This window comes from Elephas maximus, chromosome 22 (assembly GCF_024166365.1).
Source record: "Elephas maximus indicus isolate mEleMax1 chromosome 22, mEleMax1 primary haplotype, whole genome shotgun sequence".
Lineage (NCBI taxonomy): Eukaryota > Metazoa > Chordata > Mammalia > Proboscidea > Elephantidae > Elephas > Elephas maximus.
Genome location: NC_064840.1, coordinates 7,624,798 through 7,645,692, shown reverse-complemented (window position 1 = coordinate 7,645,692; position 20,895 = coordinate 7,624,798). Strand labels below are relative to the sequence as shown.

General features: G+C 37.9%; 1 protein-coding gene across 6 annotated transcripts; it reads right to left on the bottom strand.

Annotated features, from left to right (window-relative positions):
- Positions 1-287: 287 nt before the first annotated feature.
- RSRC2 (arginine and serine rich coiled-coil 2) lies at positions 288-19,948 on the bottom strand. 6 transcript variants are annotated; one of them, XM_049866059.1, is made up of 10 exons: positions 19,857-19,948; positions 15,387-15,543; positions 14,613-14,656; positions 11,966-12,156; positions 10,619-10,822; positions 8,983-9,105; positions 4,557-4,636; positions 2,843-3,075; positions 2,356-2,445; positions 288-1,053 (listed from the first exon to the last, which is right to left on the bottom strand). In XM_049866059.1, exons 1-10 carry the CDS (start codon positions 19,860-19,862, stop codon positions 874-876), a joined length of 1,308 nt encoding a protein of 435 aa, XP_049722016.1. In that variant the 5' UTR covers positions 19,863-19,948; the 3' UTR covers positions 288-873. The 6 variants fall into 6 exon arrangements, with proteins under 6 accessions (XP_049722016.1, XP_049722017.1, XP_049722018.1 ...); XM_049866060.1 differs by having other exon boundaries at positions 2,843-3,072; XM_049866061.1 differs by having other exon boundaries at positions 11,966-12,178; positions 19,857-19,946.
- Positions 19,949-20,895: the final 947 nt, after the last annotated feature.

The following is a 20,895-nucleotide window of genomic DNA, read 5'->3' as shown; positions in this document are numbered from 1 at the left end:
AGACTAGTTTATTATGTAGGAGAAGACTTCAACAGGATAATGAGCAAAGGGCATACAAAGGACTTGTTATAAGGCACTTTATTAAAATAAAAGTGCTTACATATCCCTTTAATGCATTAATCTATTTCTTGAATAACACTGAATAGTTAACAAATACTATACACCAATTCTGTCCCTTATGATAGTAGGAAACAGTATTTTAATAGTTTTCTTTTGCTTGTTCTTCCCACATTCCTTGTACATTTTTGCTCACTATGGTATTGCCTATAGCATAGTTAATTGTTCTTAAAAAAAAAGGGGGGGGGAGGGATTTCTAGTCAGTATTTTCTAATAGCAATTGCAAATGCTACAGAAACCATAAAATAAATTCAAACAAGAATTTTAGGTAATTTAAATTAACACCAGTTTTGAGAAAACCATTTTTATTATCATCACCACCCAGCTTATTTATGCTGGATTATGTACCAAATGGCCAGATCATCTAAAGAACATCTACATTTCTTTCATGTTTCAAGAGATGAAAAGAACTGTACAAGGTTAAGTACAAAAGTACACAAGACAGTGGACACGAAAAACCCATGTACAAGATTTTTATCCCACCGGCAGCTTTTATATATTTGAAAAGTAGAATTCATGACTAAAAAATATTGTCCTTCTATAGACCTGTCAAGTTTAATGGAAGCGGGTTTAACCTGATTACAACACTAACACCAGTATCACTGATCTGATATTTACAAAAAATCGTATTTTTCAATAAATTAAAGTCAATGCAACACCCATGCAAGCTAGAATGCTAGCTGTTGGTGAACAAGGACCTGACATCAGAACAAGAAAAGTCTATAAAGTCCCCAGCTTCTACAAGTGTGATCTTTTTCAAACTGCATCCATTCCTCGCATTGAAGATGTGAAACCCAACCCCATTCCTCTTTGTGTGTGGGTTTGTGATCTTGCCATTTCATACTGAGCATCGAGATTTCTAAATACTTCTTCCTGTTGCTTCAAAGTCTTGTAACTTTCTTCATCAACTGAGCTACATCCAGCTTCATCTTCACTCTAGATATCATATATAAAATAATTAAAATGAAGAACTCAGGTGAAGATAAAAAGATTTTCCAACTTGACAAATCAAAATTTCTGGATTCCTATTTGACCTCAATTACTTAGCTTCCATTCAGTCACTAAGTGCCTATAGGGCACAAGGCAATGCTCTTTCTAGGTATGAGGACACAGCAGGATGTTAACAAAAAATCCACTATATTATAGCGGTGGAGGCAAAAAACATATAAAAATGTAGAGCATGTTATATAGTATATAAGTGCCATGGAAAAAAAGAGAATGACGATGGAGTGTTCCAAGGGTGCGGATGCCAGCTATTTAAAAAAGGTTGGTGGTAAAGGACTATAAAATGGTGACATCTGAGCAGAAACCAAAATGAAGAAAGAGTCGGGCAGGCATCAGAAGGCAGAATGTTCCAGAGTGGAATATAGCAAGTGCAAAGGTCCTCTGGCAAACAGGCAAGAGGAAAAGCAAGCTTAGTGCAGTGTCTATTCTTCTGTAAGTACTTCATTTAGGCCAAGAATCCCGTCAATAAAAACCAACCCTCTAAGTAATAACCAAAGTCTGAGCATTTGTGGACCCTTCCAAGTGCTTGTATTAAGCCTAACATCCAAAACCCAACAACCACTGCCGCTGAGTCAATTCTGACTCACAGCGACCCCACAGGGTTTCCAAGGCTGTAAATCTATACGGAAGCGTACTGCCACATCTTTCTCCCGTGGGGCTGCTGGTAGAAATCTAATACAGTATACGCACACTTCAATCAATAAAAGCCTCTTTTCTACATGTTTAAAATAAGCTTCAATGAACCTTTAAAAATTAAGACGGTTCCACCCCTCTAGGTACACTTAATCCTAAAAGAAAAAAGAACCCCAACTCTTATTTAAAATCATTAACTCTTTCTTAGGATTTTATTTTTATTTACTGAGAAGTTCATGATGCTGAATCCAGTTCATCTAAGGTATAAACTTAGTAATAATCAACAAATATTCTGACTTAAATCGAACAATTTATATTGTCAACCAGTGAAAACAACAGGTTGTTAATTCTGTGCAATTAATCCTGAGATCATAACCAGAAAAGCACCAGAAAGTATCCAGAGCTGACACATCACTGAAATTATCTTTAAATTGTGAACTACCTTATTTTTCACAAATAACGTGTACAGCCGGCACAGGAAAATCACACACAAGGACCTGGCTGGCAAAAAAGTATAACGTGTGCTATCTCTGTAAAAATATAATAATGTTATCCTGAAAATAGAAGTTAATATGAAGTTTAATACAAAGTATAACTCACCTTAATACCCATTAATTTTCTAAATTTGACATTTTGGTCCTTATTCCCAAAATTCAATTTTTCCCAGATTTCAGCAGACTGGGATTTGTCCTATTAAGAAATAAGACATTTTAGAATCTGTAATAATTTAACATGTTTTATGAGAATATAAAATCTTCCCATAATACAGTCTAAGCAACAAAAACAGCAGCAGCATTTATGACATTCTATCAGTGGGGTTTGTAATTAAAGATTTCTGTTATGTAATAATAAAGCAAAAAAATAAATGCAAGTACCTCATGAATCATCTAAGTACTTTTTTCCCTCCATTTTACCTGTTGCCAATGAGTTGATTCTGACTCATAGCGACTCTAATAAGACAGAGTAGAACTGCTCTATACGGTTTCCAAGGAGCAGCTGGTGGATTTGAACTGACAATCTTTTGGTTAGCAGCCGAGCTAAAGCTCGGTTTTCTTTGGTGTTATGAAGAGGTGATAAAAGAACTTACCCCTTCTTTCTTGCCTTGCCAAAGCATTTTCCTTTTTTTCTCTTGTTCAGCAAATTTCATTGGATTCACAGCTGCTGGATTGTAATAGCTAGGTACAGCTATTCCCGTCTCTGCCAAAGCTTTAGCTTGCAAGGCCGCCATTTGAGCTGCCATAGCTATCTGAGGAGTTACTTGCGTTCCTGATGCCAAAAGGGCAGCGACATTGAGAACAGAACCTCCAGTAGCTGCAGCTGCTGAAGACAAGTACGACGATTAACACATCAATGATCTCCAGATGCATAGCAATAAATTCATTATTCACACTGAAAAGCTACTCATCTGCAAAAGGTAGGATTATTTCCGCCAAACAAGGAAATGGTTGAGTCTTAGCTTACAAAACAATAGTATTTTAGAAAAATTTATCCCTAAGGTATATACTAAATATATACCCAATAATAAATACATACATGAAAACCTTATTTACTTCTGAGAAAGAACAGAGTTCTGCAAATAATAAGGTCTATGATTTCACTGGAATGAACTGTAGTACGTGTAAACATACTGAAATACAGTAAAATCTTATATTTGCATGGCTCTTTACAAAATGATTTCACAGACGTAACTTGAAACTCATAAACATTTAAAGCTGTTAAGCAGATTTAACAGATCAAAAAACCCAGGCCCATAAGGGTAAGTGACAAGCCTGGGATTTCCACTGTTAAGTGGCACAGTCAGGAATTTGACCCATATACTGATTATACATTTAACAGTTCAGAATATAACCTTGAAAAGTTTCAAAATTAGTAACATTATAGGAACCCAGCTACAAAAGTTGTTTTTGTAAAAATCTGGAGTTTAACAACAAAAAAAACCCTGATTATTTAGTGTGAATGGCAAAAAACAAAACACCTTCTAGATTCATTCCATATGAATTCCATATTAAGTTTGCTCTGATCACCTTCAACCACCCACAGGCGATGTTTGCATAATATCTAAAAACTTGATTTCTTAAAATAACAGAAAGTAATATACTACTCCATATCAATTCACCAACTTTTAATAAACTTTTTCCAAAATTTCAACTAAAAAATATCTGAAGTGAAGGCTAAAGTACCTCATGAAAAGAAGTCACCATTTACTTGTAAAAAAAATTTCTCTGCATGGATCAAATCAGAAATATGTAGGCATACAGATTTGGTGAAACCAGACTTAATGATCTCAAAGAGACTGGAGGAACTCTGAAACTATGGCCCCTTTGCTCTAGCCCAGAACTCAAAGCATTCCCGAAGACCACTTTTTAGACAAAGATTAGACAGGCCTATAAAACAAAAAATACACGTGAGGAACGTGCTTCTTAGTTCAATCAAATATACAATACCAAATGGGCTGCTCCTGTCCAAAAGCAGGACGAGAAGGCAAGAAGAGACAGGAACTGGATGAATTGACACAGGGAACAGTATGGAAATGGGGAGCGTGCTGTCACACTGTGGGATTGCAACCAACGTCACAAAACAATATGTATATAAATTTTTGAATGAGAAATTAACTTGAGCTGTAAGCTTTCACCTAAAGCACAAAAAAATTAACAGATTTTATGAAGCTGGAAACTAACATACTAACAATGTTTACAATGTATTGATGGGCAGCAGGATCACAGATGATTTACTGTTTTTCTGGATTTTCCAAATTTTCTAAGAATATGCCTTCCTTTCATAATAAAGAAAAAATATATTACCTGCAGCTATTTCTTGTTGTTTTTGTTTTTCAACCATTTCCTTTTCTCGCTGTTCTTGTAATTTCTTGGCCCTTTCCAGCCTGTCAATGACAATTTAAATAAACATAACACTTAATATAAAATACATAAAAAGTATATCTTTATATTTCTCTGTATATGTTAAGACAAAAATTTACCACTCTCTGAAATTGACATCTGCAGGTGGTGAAATGCAATCATTCTTAAGATGGTACCAGCCACACAGTTAATGAACATTTCAGTATCAATTTTAAAGATTCTGAAACTGACTCAATAGGCAAAAAACTGGAACAGTTTTTCTATGCAGCTTCCACAGAACAAAGAACTAAAAATTATTCAATCTTTATCAGTGCTGGTTACAAGAGGAAGGATAAAATTAAATCTTGCAAACAACATAATGAGAGTTGAGAAAATCTTAGGTTTGTTGAGTAGTAAACAAATATAAGTCCACAGAACTACACAAATGCTTCCTGGAGGAGGCTGAGCCAAAATGTGGCCAATCAAAATATTCAGATACTGACTTTTGTACTTAGCCTTTATTACGGTTTTTCAAATAAATTTAAGAAAATAGCCAAATATAAAAGAGCAAGCAAATCCTAACTACCATTCTCTATGTGTGTATGAGAGAAAGACAGAAGGAGCCCTCTAGATTAGGAAGAAATTATTTCTAGCAATTCAAAAAATTTATCATTAACAACTAAAAACATGAAATATAAATTTATCTCCAATAAAAACAAATTCCAGCTCACCCTAAATTCACTAACGAATATGCGTCCTCAATGTGCTGCCAAGTCTGTTACCAGTTGCCTGCAAGTCGATTCCGACTCATGGCAATCCCGTGTGTGCAGAGTAGAACTGCGCTCTACAGGGTTTTCAAGGCTGCGGCCTTTTGGAAGATCACCAGGCCTTTCTCCAGAGGTGCCTCTGGGGTGGATTCAAACCACAAGCCTTTTGGTTAGTAGTTGAGCACTAAACCATATGCTCCACTCAGGGATTAAGCATGTTGCCAAATCAGTATCTACTTTCTATTCAGAGAAGAGTATTATATTATCTTCATAATGAGCTCCTGAAAGAGAAATTCCTTCTCTTCCTAAGGAGCCCTGATTTAACAATTCTAAGGTAAAGGTCATCTCTCCCTTTAATGTGATGTAAACAGAACAATGGGCTATGGATAATAAAATACAGTGGTCCCCTGGAAAACCCTTTTAAGTCAGTACTGAAGTCACTACTGAGGTTTACCTTTCAGCCAAAGATTAAACAGGTCTACAGGGCCAACAATAACACATATGTACGCAACACTAACGGGCACACCAGCACAAGGGCAAAGACGAGAAGGCAGAATGGGACAGGAAAACTGGATGAGTGGAAACAGGGAACCTGGGGTGGAGAAAGTCAGAGCGGACACACAGCAGCACAGGCAGCCAAGGTCACAAAAAACGTGTGTTAACTGTTTAATCAGAGACTAATTTGCTCTGTAAGCTTTCACCTAAAGTACAATATACTGGTGGTGAATTGGAATTTATCAATCGCTGACATTTAAATAAAAGTAACATAACCACCTACAATTTATTCCCTCTTACTGAGCGCACATGCAAGTAAGACAGTATAGATCTGATCATGCATTTGGGAATACAACTTATAATTGGGACTAACATTAAAATATAAGATTCAAATACATAAAATTCTGCTACTTGAAATAAACAAAACAACAAAACGGTTTACATATTGTAGATTCTTATTAACGAAAAACTTTCCTTCAAATTTCGAGGTAGCCAAGGAATAACCTGGTATGCTGAAATTAGATTTCATGCAAACCTGTCATCTGAAAAATCATTAATTAGATTATTTTTAAGTCAAGAAAGTTTTAAATGCTAATAACACCTTCAACCTTAATAAAACCCAAAAATTAAAATAGAATTTATATTACGCTACTAGAAAAAGCCCCCAAAACCAAACCCAGCGCTGTCGAGTTGATTCTGACTCATAGCGACCCTATAGGACAGAGTAGAACTGCCCCATAGTTTCCAAGGAGCATCTGGCGGATTCGAACTGCCGACCCATTGGTTAGCAGCTGCAGCACTAGCCACCAGCATTTCCATTATGCTACTACGTAAGAGTAAACTCTGTGGTTTAAAAAATACTGTCAGAATTAATGAACCATTAATTACACCTTAGTTCAGATTCTGCAATAAATTATTTCCTAATTCTGTTTGTGTTTCAGAAAGAAAAAATAAGTGACCACTACTGCCTGTATTACAATGCCGTGCAGGTTTGGAATTAACACCACTGACTTGGGTGAATGGAATGACAAAGGGGGCGCCTGCACCTCTGCGGCTGCGGCTGCTTAGCTGAAGTCCCTACCAGGCTTGATTTCAGCACAGCAGCACATCAGCTTACACCGCGATAACTGTAGTTTTATAATAGTAATAAAAACACAAAACAAAATTTCATAAAGAAAAAAAACAACATCCAGAGTGTAATTTTCAGAAAGTAAGAAAGCCTGCAAACAAGTTGCTCGGGTGTTATTTTACTTCTTGCCTCTCCATACGAGGCAGTTCTTACAGTTATGCAGATAACAGTCAGACACCCGCTATCGCGTGTGGTTCCACAAACACCTTTGAACCACTAGAGAATTAAAAAAAAAAAAAAAAAAAAAAATACAATGTTGGCTTACAACATATATTTCATATTTGCTACTTTCAAAACATGGAAACTGTTGACAGAATTCTATTTAAGTATCATTGAAGATACTCTGTATTCCTGAGACAAAGAAAGAAAAAATACAGACAAAAAGCCTTTTTCAGAGGCAAAACTAGAGTTCTTTGAATCAAATTTAAGACTTAAAAAATTTCATCAAAAATTGAAACAGCTGGGAATAGATTTCTTGAAAAGAAAAAAATGAGAAAACAAAAATCAACAGTTAACCATGAGGGAAATACAGAACTGTTGGTAATACCTCAATCTTTCCACTTGTGCAAGTCTCAAGTGAAAATTTAAGATGAGAATTAATAAACCACTTAGCACTAGGTCACAAAGTTGTTAAAGTGCTTACGGCTAGATTCAATTGTTTTTTTATTTGTATTATCGTCTGACTGAAAGCATTCATTTTGTCCACTCTAAGTTTTATCCACTTCAAATGGCAAAGGCAAAAATGTCAGGTGCCGTCAAGTCGGTTGCAACTCGTAGCAATCCTGTGTACAACAGAATGAAACACAGCCCGGGCCTGTGCCATCCTCTCAACAATCACTGCTATGTCTGAGCTCATCCTTTCAGCCATTGTGTCAAACCATCTTGTTGAAGGCCTTCCAGTTTTTTCTTGACCCTCTACTTTACCAAGCACGATGTCCTTCTCCAGGGAATGGTCCTGCCTGATAACATGCTCAAAGTACGTGAGATGAAGTCTCGCCATCCTTACTTGTAAGGAGCACTCTGGCTGTACCTCCAAGGCAGATTTGTTTCTTCTTCTGGCAGTCCACGTTAGTCAATATTCTTTGCCAACACAAGAACTCAAAGACATCAATCCTTCACAGTCTCCTTTATTCACTGTCTAGTTTTCACACGCCTAAGGAGGTGACTACAAACACCCGGGGTTGGGTTAGGCGCCATCTTCGTCCTCAGAAGCTGCTTTTTAACACTTGAAAGGGGTCTTTAGTAGGTTTACCCAAGGCAACATGTTGTTTGATTTCTTGACTGCTGCTTCCATGGGTGCTGACTGTGGATCCCGGTAAAATGAAATTATAACAACTTCAAACTTTTCTCCGTTTATCATGCTGTATATTGGTCCGGTTGCGAAGATTTTCGTTTTATGTTGAGATGTAATCCACACTGAAGGCTGTATTCTTTGATCTTCATCAGTAAGTGGTTCAAGTCCTCTTCACTTCCAGCAAGCAAGGTCATGTCATCTGCATAACGCAGATTATTAATGAATCTTCCTCCAAACCTAAAGCCCTGTTCTACTTCAGATAGTCCAGCTTCTCAGATTACTTGCTCAGCATACAGATTAAATATGGTAAAACAATAGAACTCCGACACACATCTTTCCCAATTTTAAACCACGCAGTATCCCCTTGTTCTGTTCAAATGATTGCCTCTTGGTCTATGTACAGGTTCCACATGAGCACAATTAAGTGTCCTGAAATTCCCACTCTTTGCAATGTTTTCCATAATTTGTCATGATCCGCACAGTCGAATGCCTTTTCGTAGTCAATAAAAAAAAACCAACAGGTGAACATCTTTCTGGTATTGTTTTTAGCCACGATACATCTGACATCAGCAATGATATATCCCTCGTTTCACCTTCTCTTCTGAATTCAGCTTGAATTTCTGGCAGTTCCCTGTAGACGAACTGCTGCAACTGTTTTTTAATTAGCAAAAAAAGTGAGTAGCAGTAAGGAAAAAATGTACGTACCTCCTAGCTAAGGCTTCCTGTGCATCCATTGCTGTGTTTCTGCCTCTAAATGGAGGTGGACTAGGAGTCCGGCTTAAACTTCTGCTAAATCTTCTTGGTTTCTCAATTCTCTTCTTTCTATCTCTGCAATAAATCATATTTTACATCGCTCATTAGGGCCAAGTAATAACAAGAACTTTCTGAATCAAAATCAATCATATTTACATGGTTTAAAAATTGAAAGGCACATGTGGTGGTTTCACATGATGGATGTACTTAATGTCGTGGAATTATACATGTAAAAACGTTGAGATGGCAAATATTTTGTTACCTTTATTTTCATTACACACCAAATAAAAATGGGACAATAAGACAGAGTTTCAGCCATTTTCCTCCCTTTCACCTGTTTCACATCTTCGACCAGTATGACAAGTTTCTTTTGTATATGGTCAATATTTCTAGAAGTTCACTTAACCACTCCCATTACAGACGAATACTTAGGCTGCTTCCAACCTTTTCGAGTATTACAACCAAGGTTGCAGAGTCTACCCTTGTATGTAAACCATTCTGTACTTGTGTAGTTAAGTATGTAGGATATATTTCCACAAGTGGGACTGACAGGTCAATGTTCCTAGTGTTTTATCTACAATGAATTCATAGACACTTTATAAAAATGCAAAGTATTTACCACTAAACGAAATTAGCAAAATAAAAAACTAATGAATGACTCATTCACTTTAGATTCACTAATCTCAACCTGAAAATGAGTTTATACTATTATAAGCCAAAACTGACTAAAAATTGATAAACTGTTTTTACCTACATTTTAATCTTTGTGTACACTGCTTGACTTACACAACAATTAACAAAAATGCATTTGTACTACTTTAACATTAGTATAGGTGAGTATCCGTAATACATTACGAATAACTGTAGTATGTGAAAATGAAAATATTCCTGAAGTATATAGTGAAAAATTTTCTCACATGCTTTACTGTATGCCCTATGTCAACCAATTATAGCCTTTTCCCAATCAAGATTTGAATTAAACTAATTCATTAAACACCTGAGATGATATATTGTGTACTGGGTGAAGTACATCTATGGACTTTGCATTCAGAATGTGGGATCCAGTCCTGGTTGTACCACTTAATAACTGTATAATTTTGGGCTTTTTGGGCAATTTCTTAATCTAAGCGTGACAGACTTCTGTAAGAACAGGGTTGCTTTAGCGATTCGATGAGTTAATACATGTGAAGAGCTTTGGCATTACATATATACACACACAAATATATATGACACATAATAGGCACCCGACGTTAGCTACTGTGATTATAAATGCTAGGAATTCAAGTGTTCAAAACAACTGAAGTAATTTTAATAGGACTATTTGTACTATAGAGGAATTCTAATGATCAAACAGAGATATGTGAGAATGCTACACAGGTATTTACTACATTCTTTACCGGTCGAGATATGATAAAAATATAAGTCTAAACTACAATTCTGATTCCAAATTTTAATATCCTCAGATTGACAAAAGATAAACAGATCCTGTAAGGGGCCTATTCCTAGCACACGGCAGGCCATATAGATCATGCACTAAATCAAGAGAAACTTCATAGCGTCAATTCTGTTCAGGATGACAAGCACCTACCGACTTCTGCTCCTTGTCCTGCTTCTGCTTCTACTCCTATGCCGGTGTCTTGATCTTGAGCGGGAACGCGATCTGGCTCGCCGTTTCCTTTCCCTGCTTCTGGATCGTGACTTCTTCCTCTCTCTGCTTCTGGATCGTGACTTCTTCCGCTCCCTACTCCTGGACCGAGACTTCTTCCGCTCCCTGCTTCTACTACGATGACGCCTGAAATTAAAGTACATAAATTTGTAGTCACTAAGAGCTGTCCCTTTTCAATTATACAATGAGTTCATTATCTTTAACGTATACAATTAAAACAGCCAATAAACCTCTGTAGTTTGTGGTGCTGTTGCTGTTGTATGCTATCACGTAGATTCCCACTCACAGTAGCCCTACAAGACAGAGTAAAACTGCCCTATAGGGTTTCCATGGCTGTAATCTGTACGAAAGCAGACTGCTTTCTCCAGCAGAGCGGCTGGTAGGCTCAAACCACCAACCTTTTGGTCATCACTCTGCCACCAGTGCTCCTTATGCAAAAAACTGTTTAATATTGTAAAATCTATCGCTTTACTTAAGTATTTACAAAGCTTAAGGATATTTAATCAAGTTACTGAAAAATTTTGCTTCTGATACCACATGTATACTCCCCAGAGTCCCCAAATACGTTAAACGCTAGCTTCTTAAAAAAACAAAATGAAGCAAAAAAAAAAAAACCCTACATATTTGAGCCATGACTCAGTTTAAAAAATTTGTACACCACAAAAAAAAAAAATCTAGATTAGATACATTCTAACTATATCATTCTTGCTACTATAATCAACATAAAGGATTGTTGAATTAGCTTAAATGAAATCAATATTAATTCAACAATGTATCATTTTTTCACTGTAGGAGACAGATCAATCAAGAGTTAGAAGAACTGGAGCCACTAACTGAGCATGCTAATCATAATTACCCCTTACCCTACAGTTTTGGAAACCATTTTAACAGTTTTCAAAAAGCAGAGCCTAAAAGGCTTCAGATATTAATGGGTACCGGTGGGCAAAGCAAGCAAAAACGTCAACTTCCTAATTATGATTATTTTGGTACTGCTGGAAAATGAGCCCTGTGGCGCAGTGGTTACAGCGCTCGTGTGGCAACCAAGAGGTCCATGGTTTGAACCCACCAGCTGCTCCATGGGAGAAAGATGTGGCAGTCTGCTTCCATAAAAGTTGACAGCCTTGGAAACCCTATGAGGCAGGGTCACTATGAGTCGGAATCGACTTGCCCACAGTAGGTTTGGTTTGGGTACTGCTGGGTTAATCAGAAGCTTTACGTTAACTTAGAGCTCGTTAGAAGGCACTGAGTAATAACACCCGAATCACTTACCTTTCCCGGGATCTGGATCTGGAGTGACTTCTGCCTCTCGATGACTTTCTTTCTTTGCGTTTGTGTCTGTCCTCACCATTCTCAGATGAATTAAGTCGCTCTCTTCCTTTATCAGAAGAATGTTCTTTGTCATTATGTTCCTCACACTTGTGTTTCTTAGAGGATTTATCTTTGGATTCATGTCTTCTTGCCTGTTTTAAGAAGAAGTTGGTTCTTTCAGGAAAATAGTGCAACAAAGAGAGTTAGTATGGGTATCAGCAGACAAAAATGTTGTGATGCAACATTAGTAACCTTAGGAGTGTGTGGTTCAAGTAAAAAAACGATCTAGTTTCACATCACCCGAATGTTGCAGATGTATATTACTAAGTTCACTTTTTCCTTTATAACCCCCCAAAATGCAGTTTCCTCCCCCAAATACTATTTTCAATACAACAATAAAAACAGTGAATAATTTCCAGTGTTGTAATAATGAGAAACCATATCAGACAAAGAGAAAACCCTGATGTCTCCTTTATCTAAAAGAACAAGGAAGCATAGACATGTATTTAAACCTTAAAGTTTTCCCAACAAACCTCTCAGAGAAAGATCATGGAGACACATCCATTTCTTAATCCAGAGTACACACATTAAGTTTAAAAAGTAAAGGACGGAAATAATAAGGACACAAAGAAATGCACCAGAAAATGCATTTTAAATTAAGTAAAGCTAAGTAAAATTAATCGTATTAACCATCAATTATCTTCTGCAGTTTCAAATTACTTTGCGCAGAGTTGCAATGTCCCTTTTATAGCTATACTGCCACATCCCCTCTAAAAGAGCTCTTGATTTTCTCCCCATGTCTAAACTGAAGCAATCACTTCTCATCTTGCACTATCCCAACAGGTCTGGAGTTCTATTCTGGCTCAGGTACCTAGGGTAGAGAAAACAGTAGCTGAATCTGTTTTCAAACTAGGTTAACAATGGCCTGCCATCATTTGCTGTCTGAAAAATAGTAACAAAGGCTTTCACAACAATATGCAGAGACTCAGCGAAAACAAACTATGTAAGTCCCCACCCTACCACTCAAAAAACCAATCACCGTCGAGTAGATTCAGACTCATAATGAGCCCAAAGGAAGTGCTAAATATTAGATTTCCCCACACGCAGATTTGTCAAATTGTGTTCGTAGTCAAAGTTTAAAATCCTGGACATTCTTGTAATAACTGAATTTTACAGGCGGAAGGAAACTCAGACTCTCTAACTCAGCTGCCTTATTTTACATGTGATTCTACAAAGACCTAAGGTCAGAGAGCTACACAGCAGGTAAGGCTGGACCTAGGCCCTAGGTTCCTGTGATTCCTACGCCACTGCTTTTCACCATAATACAGGACACTTAGTTCATGTTTCCCAAAATAGGCCATAGTATATTTCTTTCCGCTCTGGATTAACTTTTCTTAAAAATAATCTGGCCAATCATTTTGGAACATGCATGATGATATCTATGAAAACAATCATAGTAAGTTATTATTTTGCAGAAAAACAAGAGACCTGGAGACACAGCTAAATTTTAGTTTCATTGCCAGTTCTCTGTAAAATGATCTTTTAAGTGTCTTGAGTTTGCAGAATAAAATGGCAAACTGGAAAAGCATTAAGTAGTTAACTTCCAAAGGTTTTAGAGTTTATTCCAAACCAGTTTTCCAAACATAACATTACTACTGATAATTAAAAAACAAAACCATCAAAAACATTATTAAAACCCTTAACTGATTTAAGATATACTTAAGGGAAATAGGAGTTTGAATGACTAATAGTTACCTTATCATGAAGTAGGCTTATTATTTTGCTATCTGAGTCTGCAGCGTCTTCAGTTCAGTCTCTTCGCGCATTAGCACGCTGAGTATGATTTATTATAGAAATGTTATCATGTGAGCTAAACAAAATAGTCATTTTCACAAAAACTCTCCTAAATTAAAAATTTAACAGAGCTTCCATTAGGGGAAGAGGAAGTTCCTGCCCACATCTGTTTCAGGAGTCCCTCGCCCAGCCCCCATAACTCTCTTCCTCCCTTTTTGGTTACTTCTGCTCTTCCTTGTTGTTTCTCATCTTCTCAGGTGAGTGAGCAAGTCATCTCCTCTGCAATGCAGCTGATACCTTTTTTTTCCTCAACTTCTGCTGTCACCACCACCTTTTTAGCTGTCCCTCACTGATACAATACTACTATCTGGGAAATCAAACTAGTTACTAAAGAAAAGAGGACTCTATCTGCCATAAAGAAAAAGTAGCCCATAGATATCTAGAGTAATGCTACTTAAAGATTAAGATAGTTATTTAAAAATCCTGAGCAGTGGTCAGGCACGAGAAGACTTGGGACCTCAAATTAATGGAAGCTCTGTGACAGGCCTAAAAAACCAATTATATTCTTCATATGAAAATTTTATTGTGAATACTTTCACAGCATAATAAAATTAATAGTTTCTGAATGTACTTTTCATAAAACAACTATCTTCTTGAAAAAAATGATGAATCATGCTTATTTTATAACCCAATTAACCTTTTAAATTTCAAGTTTTGGTACTTACCTTGACAATACCATATATTCACACAAACATTTCTACCAGATACTTTACAAGTATTTTAAAGCACCTATTCACTACAAAGTATTAATTACCTCTTTGCTTCTGCTCCGGCTCCTGTGTTTTCTTCCTTCATTTTCTGTAAGCACACAAAAAAATTCACCATTCACTATAAGCAAAAATACAAGAACATCTCACCTTAGTAAACAAATTCTCATACTTCTGTAAAGAACAATTTCCACTCCATTTAGCTAACTGCAGACTCTACTGGTCATTGTCCAATAACTATTTTTTGATGGTGGGGCTGGACTATCTCACACACACATATGAAACAAATCAGCAATCTAAACAATCCAGAACATAATCAAGGGCAGGAAGTAAGCAAAAACGTTTCCTGAGGAATCAACAAGCGTTGTCTTCAGGCAGTCACAGATTCGTAGTATTTTACAAAATACTCTGACTAGCCCATCTTGTTTCCTAGTCCACAGCAAATTTAACAAGGGGCTTACTGGAAATAAGTCAGAAAAATAAAAATACTGAATGTGAGAGAAAATTACAACTTTGAAACTAAATACTATTGTACTTCTCACTTAACCTCTTCATTCAATAGCAATGCCATTTTTTTCAATAGCATAGCAGTCATGTTTTCTGTGGAGCATTCTGAAACTCCAAACCTCTCTTGCTTCAGAAATATCGTAACATTAAGCTAAAAAGAAAGACAAGATCAAAAAATGTTCTCGTATAAAAACAGTAGCTTATTCCACAGGGTGTTAAGGAAATTCGGAATAATACACCACTATCTGGAATATGCATTTTAAAGTATTACTATAAGAAATGATGATAATTACTGCATTTCCAACAATTCATACCTGACTTTCGTTTTCTTTCTCTTGACCTCGATCTTGACCTTGAATAATGGTGCTTTGAGGCTCTAGGAGAAACAGAGACATCTGACTGCTCTTTTTTCTTGTCTCTATCTGGGGAAGTCTTTTCTGGGGCTAGTCCGTCTCGTTCTGTATCACTAGCCTAAAAGTTTAAGAGGAAAATGATTCAAATTCTTATGCATTTAAAATGTTTCCAACTTCTTAAAATAGAAAAGTGGGGGAAGATGGTCATCCTTGAGTTAAAAAAATTTCCCAATAGCTAATTAAGACTTCTACAGTGAAATAAGACTCAAATGATGTGCTATGACTAACCTGATACCAAAAAGAAACGTATATACTCAGACTGATGTGTCCTTTAAGTTTTTAATCATAATTTTTAAAAACAGCTTTTAAGATGATTGGGAGGGGATGGTAAGTACTGTAAATATTTCCAATAAACATCCAAGTCTTTTTCCTTAAATTCTTTTAGATGACTTTACAAAACAATCCCTTTATCTTAAACTAGTATACATTAAAAAAGCATTTTTAATGAGCTGTTAGATTTAAAACACTTAAGTATATAAGATCTTAAAAAAAAGTGCATGATAATGCTTCTAGAATATCTTAAGAGAATGAACATTAAATTAAATTACCAACCTGAGTACCCATCTTAATTTCATTAACCCTCTTTAATGAAAACAGTCCCCTGGCACAGTGCTGCTGCAAAACATGGCCTGCTTCTCCTCACATATGCTCTGGGCTATGGAAACAAAGTTATTTTTGTTTTAAAGCGCTTAAAAAAAAAATGTAACACTCTTTCCAGAGACTTGATTTACCTAAGACTAAGTTCCTTCATCTAAATATCAGTTGTTTTCCAGTTCATAGAGAGCAAGTTAATCTACCTTGCTCCTAATATGGAGCCCTGATGGCACAATGGTTGAGAACTATGGCTGCTAACCAAAACCAAAAGGTAAAAACCAAAAGGTAGGCAGTTCAAATTCACCAGCCACCCCTTGAAGCCCCGTGGGGTGGTTCTACTCTGTCCTACAGGGTTGCTATGAGTTAGAATTGACTTGATGACGTTTCTTCTTTTTTTTCTCCTAACATAGTATAAACCAAAATCAAACCAAACCTAGTGCCGTCAAGTCGATTCCAACTCAGCGCGACCCTAAAGGACAGAGTAGAACTGCCCCATAGAGTTTCCAAGGAGCGCCTGGCGGATTCAAACTGCCTACCCTTTGGTTAGCAGCCATAGCACTTAACCACCACACCACCAAGGTTTCCTAACACAGTATACAGTACAGAAAGCATATCTTTGAAGAATTCCAGAATTGACTTGAAGGCAATGTTTTTTTTTTTCCCCTCCTAACAGTATACAGCACAGAAATCAATCAAATATTTGAAGAATTCCAGTTATTATTTTTCATTAAAAACAGATCTCTGTGGCTCTGCTGAACTGTGTGGCCTAATTAAAACAGGAGTACCATAGACGAAAAAACTGATTTAGGTTGGAGTCATACAAAAAGCTTCAAGCCTCGTGGAGAAATTAGAACCTCAAAGTTACCTGGAATTAGATTTTGACAAAAGGCAGGGGAAAAAGTTTCAGCAATATGTGGAAAGTGGGGGAGCTGACTACTTAGGGTGGGTTTGCAAACTTACTGTTTCTGTAGGGCCCTTCAGCTAAGAATGGTTTTACATTTTTTAAAAAAAGGCGGATAAAAACAAGCAAGCAAGCAAAGTAACACAGACACTTTGCAACCCACAAAGTCTAAATTATTAACCACCTGGCCCTTTACAGCAAGTTTAAGAACTTCTGAAATCAGAAGTAAATGAACCTGGTTTGGATAAACAGGGAACTGCTATACCTTCTCCTGCGAGAGGAATCACATTGATAATGAACTGCCCCCTCCCTTAGAAAGATTAGTCAGGAAAACTCATCTCAAGTAAATTAAACAGGGTCTACTTTTAACAAAGGAGGTGTGAGAGATTGCATTAATCCAACAACTCTTCACTGAGGATCAGAAAATGTGCCACACTCCATGCTAGCCTCTGGGAATAATAAAAGGTACAAAATTCACAGTTTAGAAGGAAACCCTGGTGGTGCAGTGGTTAAATGCTAACTGAAAGGTCAGCAGTTCGAATCTACCAGGCATTCCTTGGCAACTCTATGGGGCAGTTCTACTCTGTCCTATAGGGTCATCATCAACTCCTCAGCGACTGGTTTGGTTTGGTTTGGGGGAAAAATAGATCAATTGTGTGTTAAGCCTCTTTACAAAGGTACAAAAAGTGCATTAAGAAACAGCAACTGGAGAGCGGTCCTATGTTTATTTGTCCTTCTCCAGTTTTCTAAGTATAGGTAGGTGATTTCTGGAAACAGAGTTTTTAAGCTGAACAGTTTTCAGTTCCTTAGAACCACTGAGTTTGACCTTCTCATTTTACAGATGAGATCCTGCAACACTAACTGATTATCTAAGCTGATACTGTATCTGTATTTCTCTGCTGTGTCTAGTATTAATAAGTGATACTGTATCAGACAATTAAGAGTGATTCTGACTCTCATAACCAATGTTATTTACTTTTATTCTTGTTCTTCTCACAACCCTTAAGGACCATTTCAGACATGTATATGATGTCTAAGCATGAGTACAGCTTTTACTTGGTAAAATAAATGCCATCTCAGAAACTTTCAGCAGTGGCATCACTTCTCTTAGTACATGCCACTTTTCAGCCAAAGGGACTGAATTCCTGGATCACAGGCACACTTCTACAGAGCACAAGCATGACTAGAGTTGAAAACCACCTTTCCATGGAAAAGCCAGAGCTTAGCACTGGCAATTGTTTTCTGTCAATCAGAAAACATGCTTGGAGGCAATAGGGAAGACAGGCTAGAAATTTACACTAAATGGCCACTTTCAGTCTAAATCATACCTAAGCAGATTATGATAGCACAATGGAGGTATTCAGAAGAAATACCAATTGAATATTAAAGTTTCTTTTAAAATTTTTGAGTGTGGCTTTATTTCAAATTAATACTGATCTATGGATAAATCTTAATCACCAACTGCAGAACTGTCTTCTAGTATCTGCTCTATCAGAAACCCACTCTCATTTCTTTGAATTTACAACTTGCTGAAAACCCTAAGGATGCTCATGAATACAAATCTTTTTTCCGGCCAAAGAAGATAAGGATTCAATACTAGGTCACTTCTCCAAGGCATCATGTCTTTACCGAAGAAAGGTACTGCAGAAACAAAAATAAACGTTGGAATTGATTTCCCTCTTTAAAATATTCGCACCCAAGTATAACTATTTTTTAAAGTATATTAAAAGGCCTAAAACACAGCTCAAAGGAAAGCATTAAACCCTTTAGTTCCACATATTTCAGTTTACCAACTGTTTGAAATTGTATTAAAAAAAAAAAAGTCCAAAATTCAATCAATTAGATGTGTGGGGGGGGTTGGGGTGAAGGAAGGGGAATCAAAAAGGCATCCAACCATTTCTAAGACCATATATCCCAATTATTAGGAAAGATAAACTTAAAAATTTTCATTAATTTTAATTGTCCAATTTATTTTCGAAAATGAGAAGATGGAACGTTTTTGGTCAGTGGGAAAGAATGCAAAATGCTTATATTTTTCTTCTAAGAGGATAAATAAAAATGAAGTAATCACACAACAATGCGACCGCCTATCAGATCGGGGACATTATACACAAGGCAGGCTTACTCTTCAGTAGAGGCAATTTAGAACTATAATTCTGATTTGGATCAACGAAATTGTTCTTAAAACTAAAGAAAAGACACCAATGACAGGACTTGATTACATGTTTCTCAAAGACTTCAAAATCTGATTACATCACCAGTCGCTTCGGAAACCGATCCACCGGTCAGAATCAGTGGTTTCAAAACCTAAGTAGAATTTTTACTCCCTTTCAACAGTACCTACCCCTCAGCTCCTTATGAAGACATAAATTAAGATTTACATAGACGAAAAACTAGTTAAAATTACGCAACTAAAATAATCTCATTGAACGCAGGCAAAAAAAAAAACTCTACAAGATTGCTGTTTTCACATTGCATCGTTCTTTGACCCAATATTTTTCACAGACGAATCCGGATCCTTTTTTTCTCTTCCCCAGTCCCTTTCCACCAGGAACATCATAAATTCCCAATGCCTGAGGAAGATCCGAATCCACTGTAGCCCGGGTGAGTTAGCGAAATTGGAGGGAGGTCTATGGGCCGAAAAGGACGAGGAAAGTTCTGGAAAATAAGATACTCCCAGCGGTTCCCCACCCCCACCGGCACCGCCTTACTTCCCCCTCCCGACAGCAAGCAGCCATGACGGCAGGCACAGAAGAAGGCCGCGGCGCCATTTTGTCCACACACACGCGCAGACAACCGCTCTGGGAGCCGTTCACCCACTCCTTGGAGAGTAGCAGAAAAATATCCCTGGTCTTAAATTCAAATTCAGCACGTACCGCCATAGTCTAGAGTCCCGGCCGCTAAGGCGGCACCTCAGCTTGCCGCTTATCAACAGTACCGCCTTTCCCGAAGCTTCGCCACAGACTAAATCACTCGCGCGAGAGACCCGGATGGCACAAAGGCGACGAGGCCTCGCGTGTCGCAGAGCATGCTGGGGGGAAAAGGGGTGGAGAAAAGGGCTTCTATAGCAACGCGGCTCGAGGCGGTGATTGGTTGTTCTTTCGAAGCGAGCGTGCAAGGCCGGAACAGAGGGCAGGGCCAAGAATACGCCTTAGAGCGCGCAGCCTTAGGGTCGCCATGGGGGTGGGAATTAGGGTGATCAACGCCCTGTTTCGGTTCTAAAACATTCTTGGCTTCCTTCAGCCGCCGTAAGGGGGGGTGGGGCTTGGCGTTTTCCCGCCAATTTAAACCCGAGGGATGGAACCTAAGATTAGGGCGGTTGTGTGAGTCGGAAAGAGGGCGGAGTAGGTCGAGTGTTCCTCTTTAGTTTCTTCAATTGCAGGTGAGGAGGGGGAGCCGTACGACTGTAGGGAGTTGGGGGTGTGTGAGTTCAGCTCCAAGTATTAGCTGCTGCAGTTCAGGTCGGGGTGATTTTCCCTCAAGACGTTGGCGGGAGAGGTTGGTGTCCAGCTGGGAGCTTTTTTGAGTGGAGGCCTAACTGACACTTGGTTTTATGTCGCTTATTATTGCGTATTCGTTAATCTCCACTCCGCAGCCAAAGTGTTCTGAAAATGCTAATGAAATCAGGTCACCCACTTTGCGCTGAGTAAAACCCAGCTGCCGCTACGTTTGGGCCCACCCTTCTAAGCTGTCTTCCACTCGGCTAAGGCCCGCGCACCCCATCAAACCCCCAGCCTCCCAGCCTTTGCGATCGGTGTCCTCTGCCTGCGGCTGTGTTCCCCGGGAGCTTTGCATGGTTGGCTTCTTGTCATTCAGGTCTTTGCTCAATGTCACCTCCTTCCGCTCCCAAATACACGCCCTTCTTAAGCGCCCGCCTTCCTCTTCTTCCACGTGAGACCTCTATTTGTGCATTTT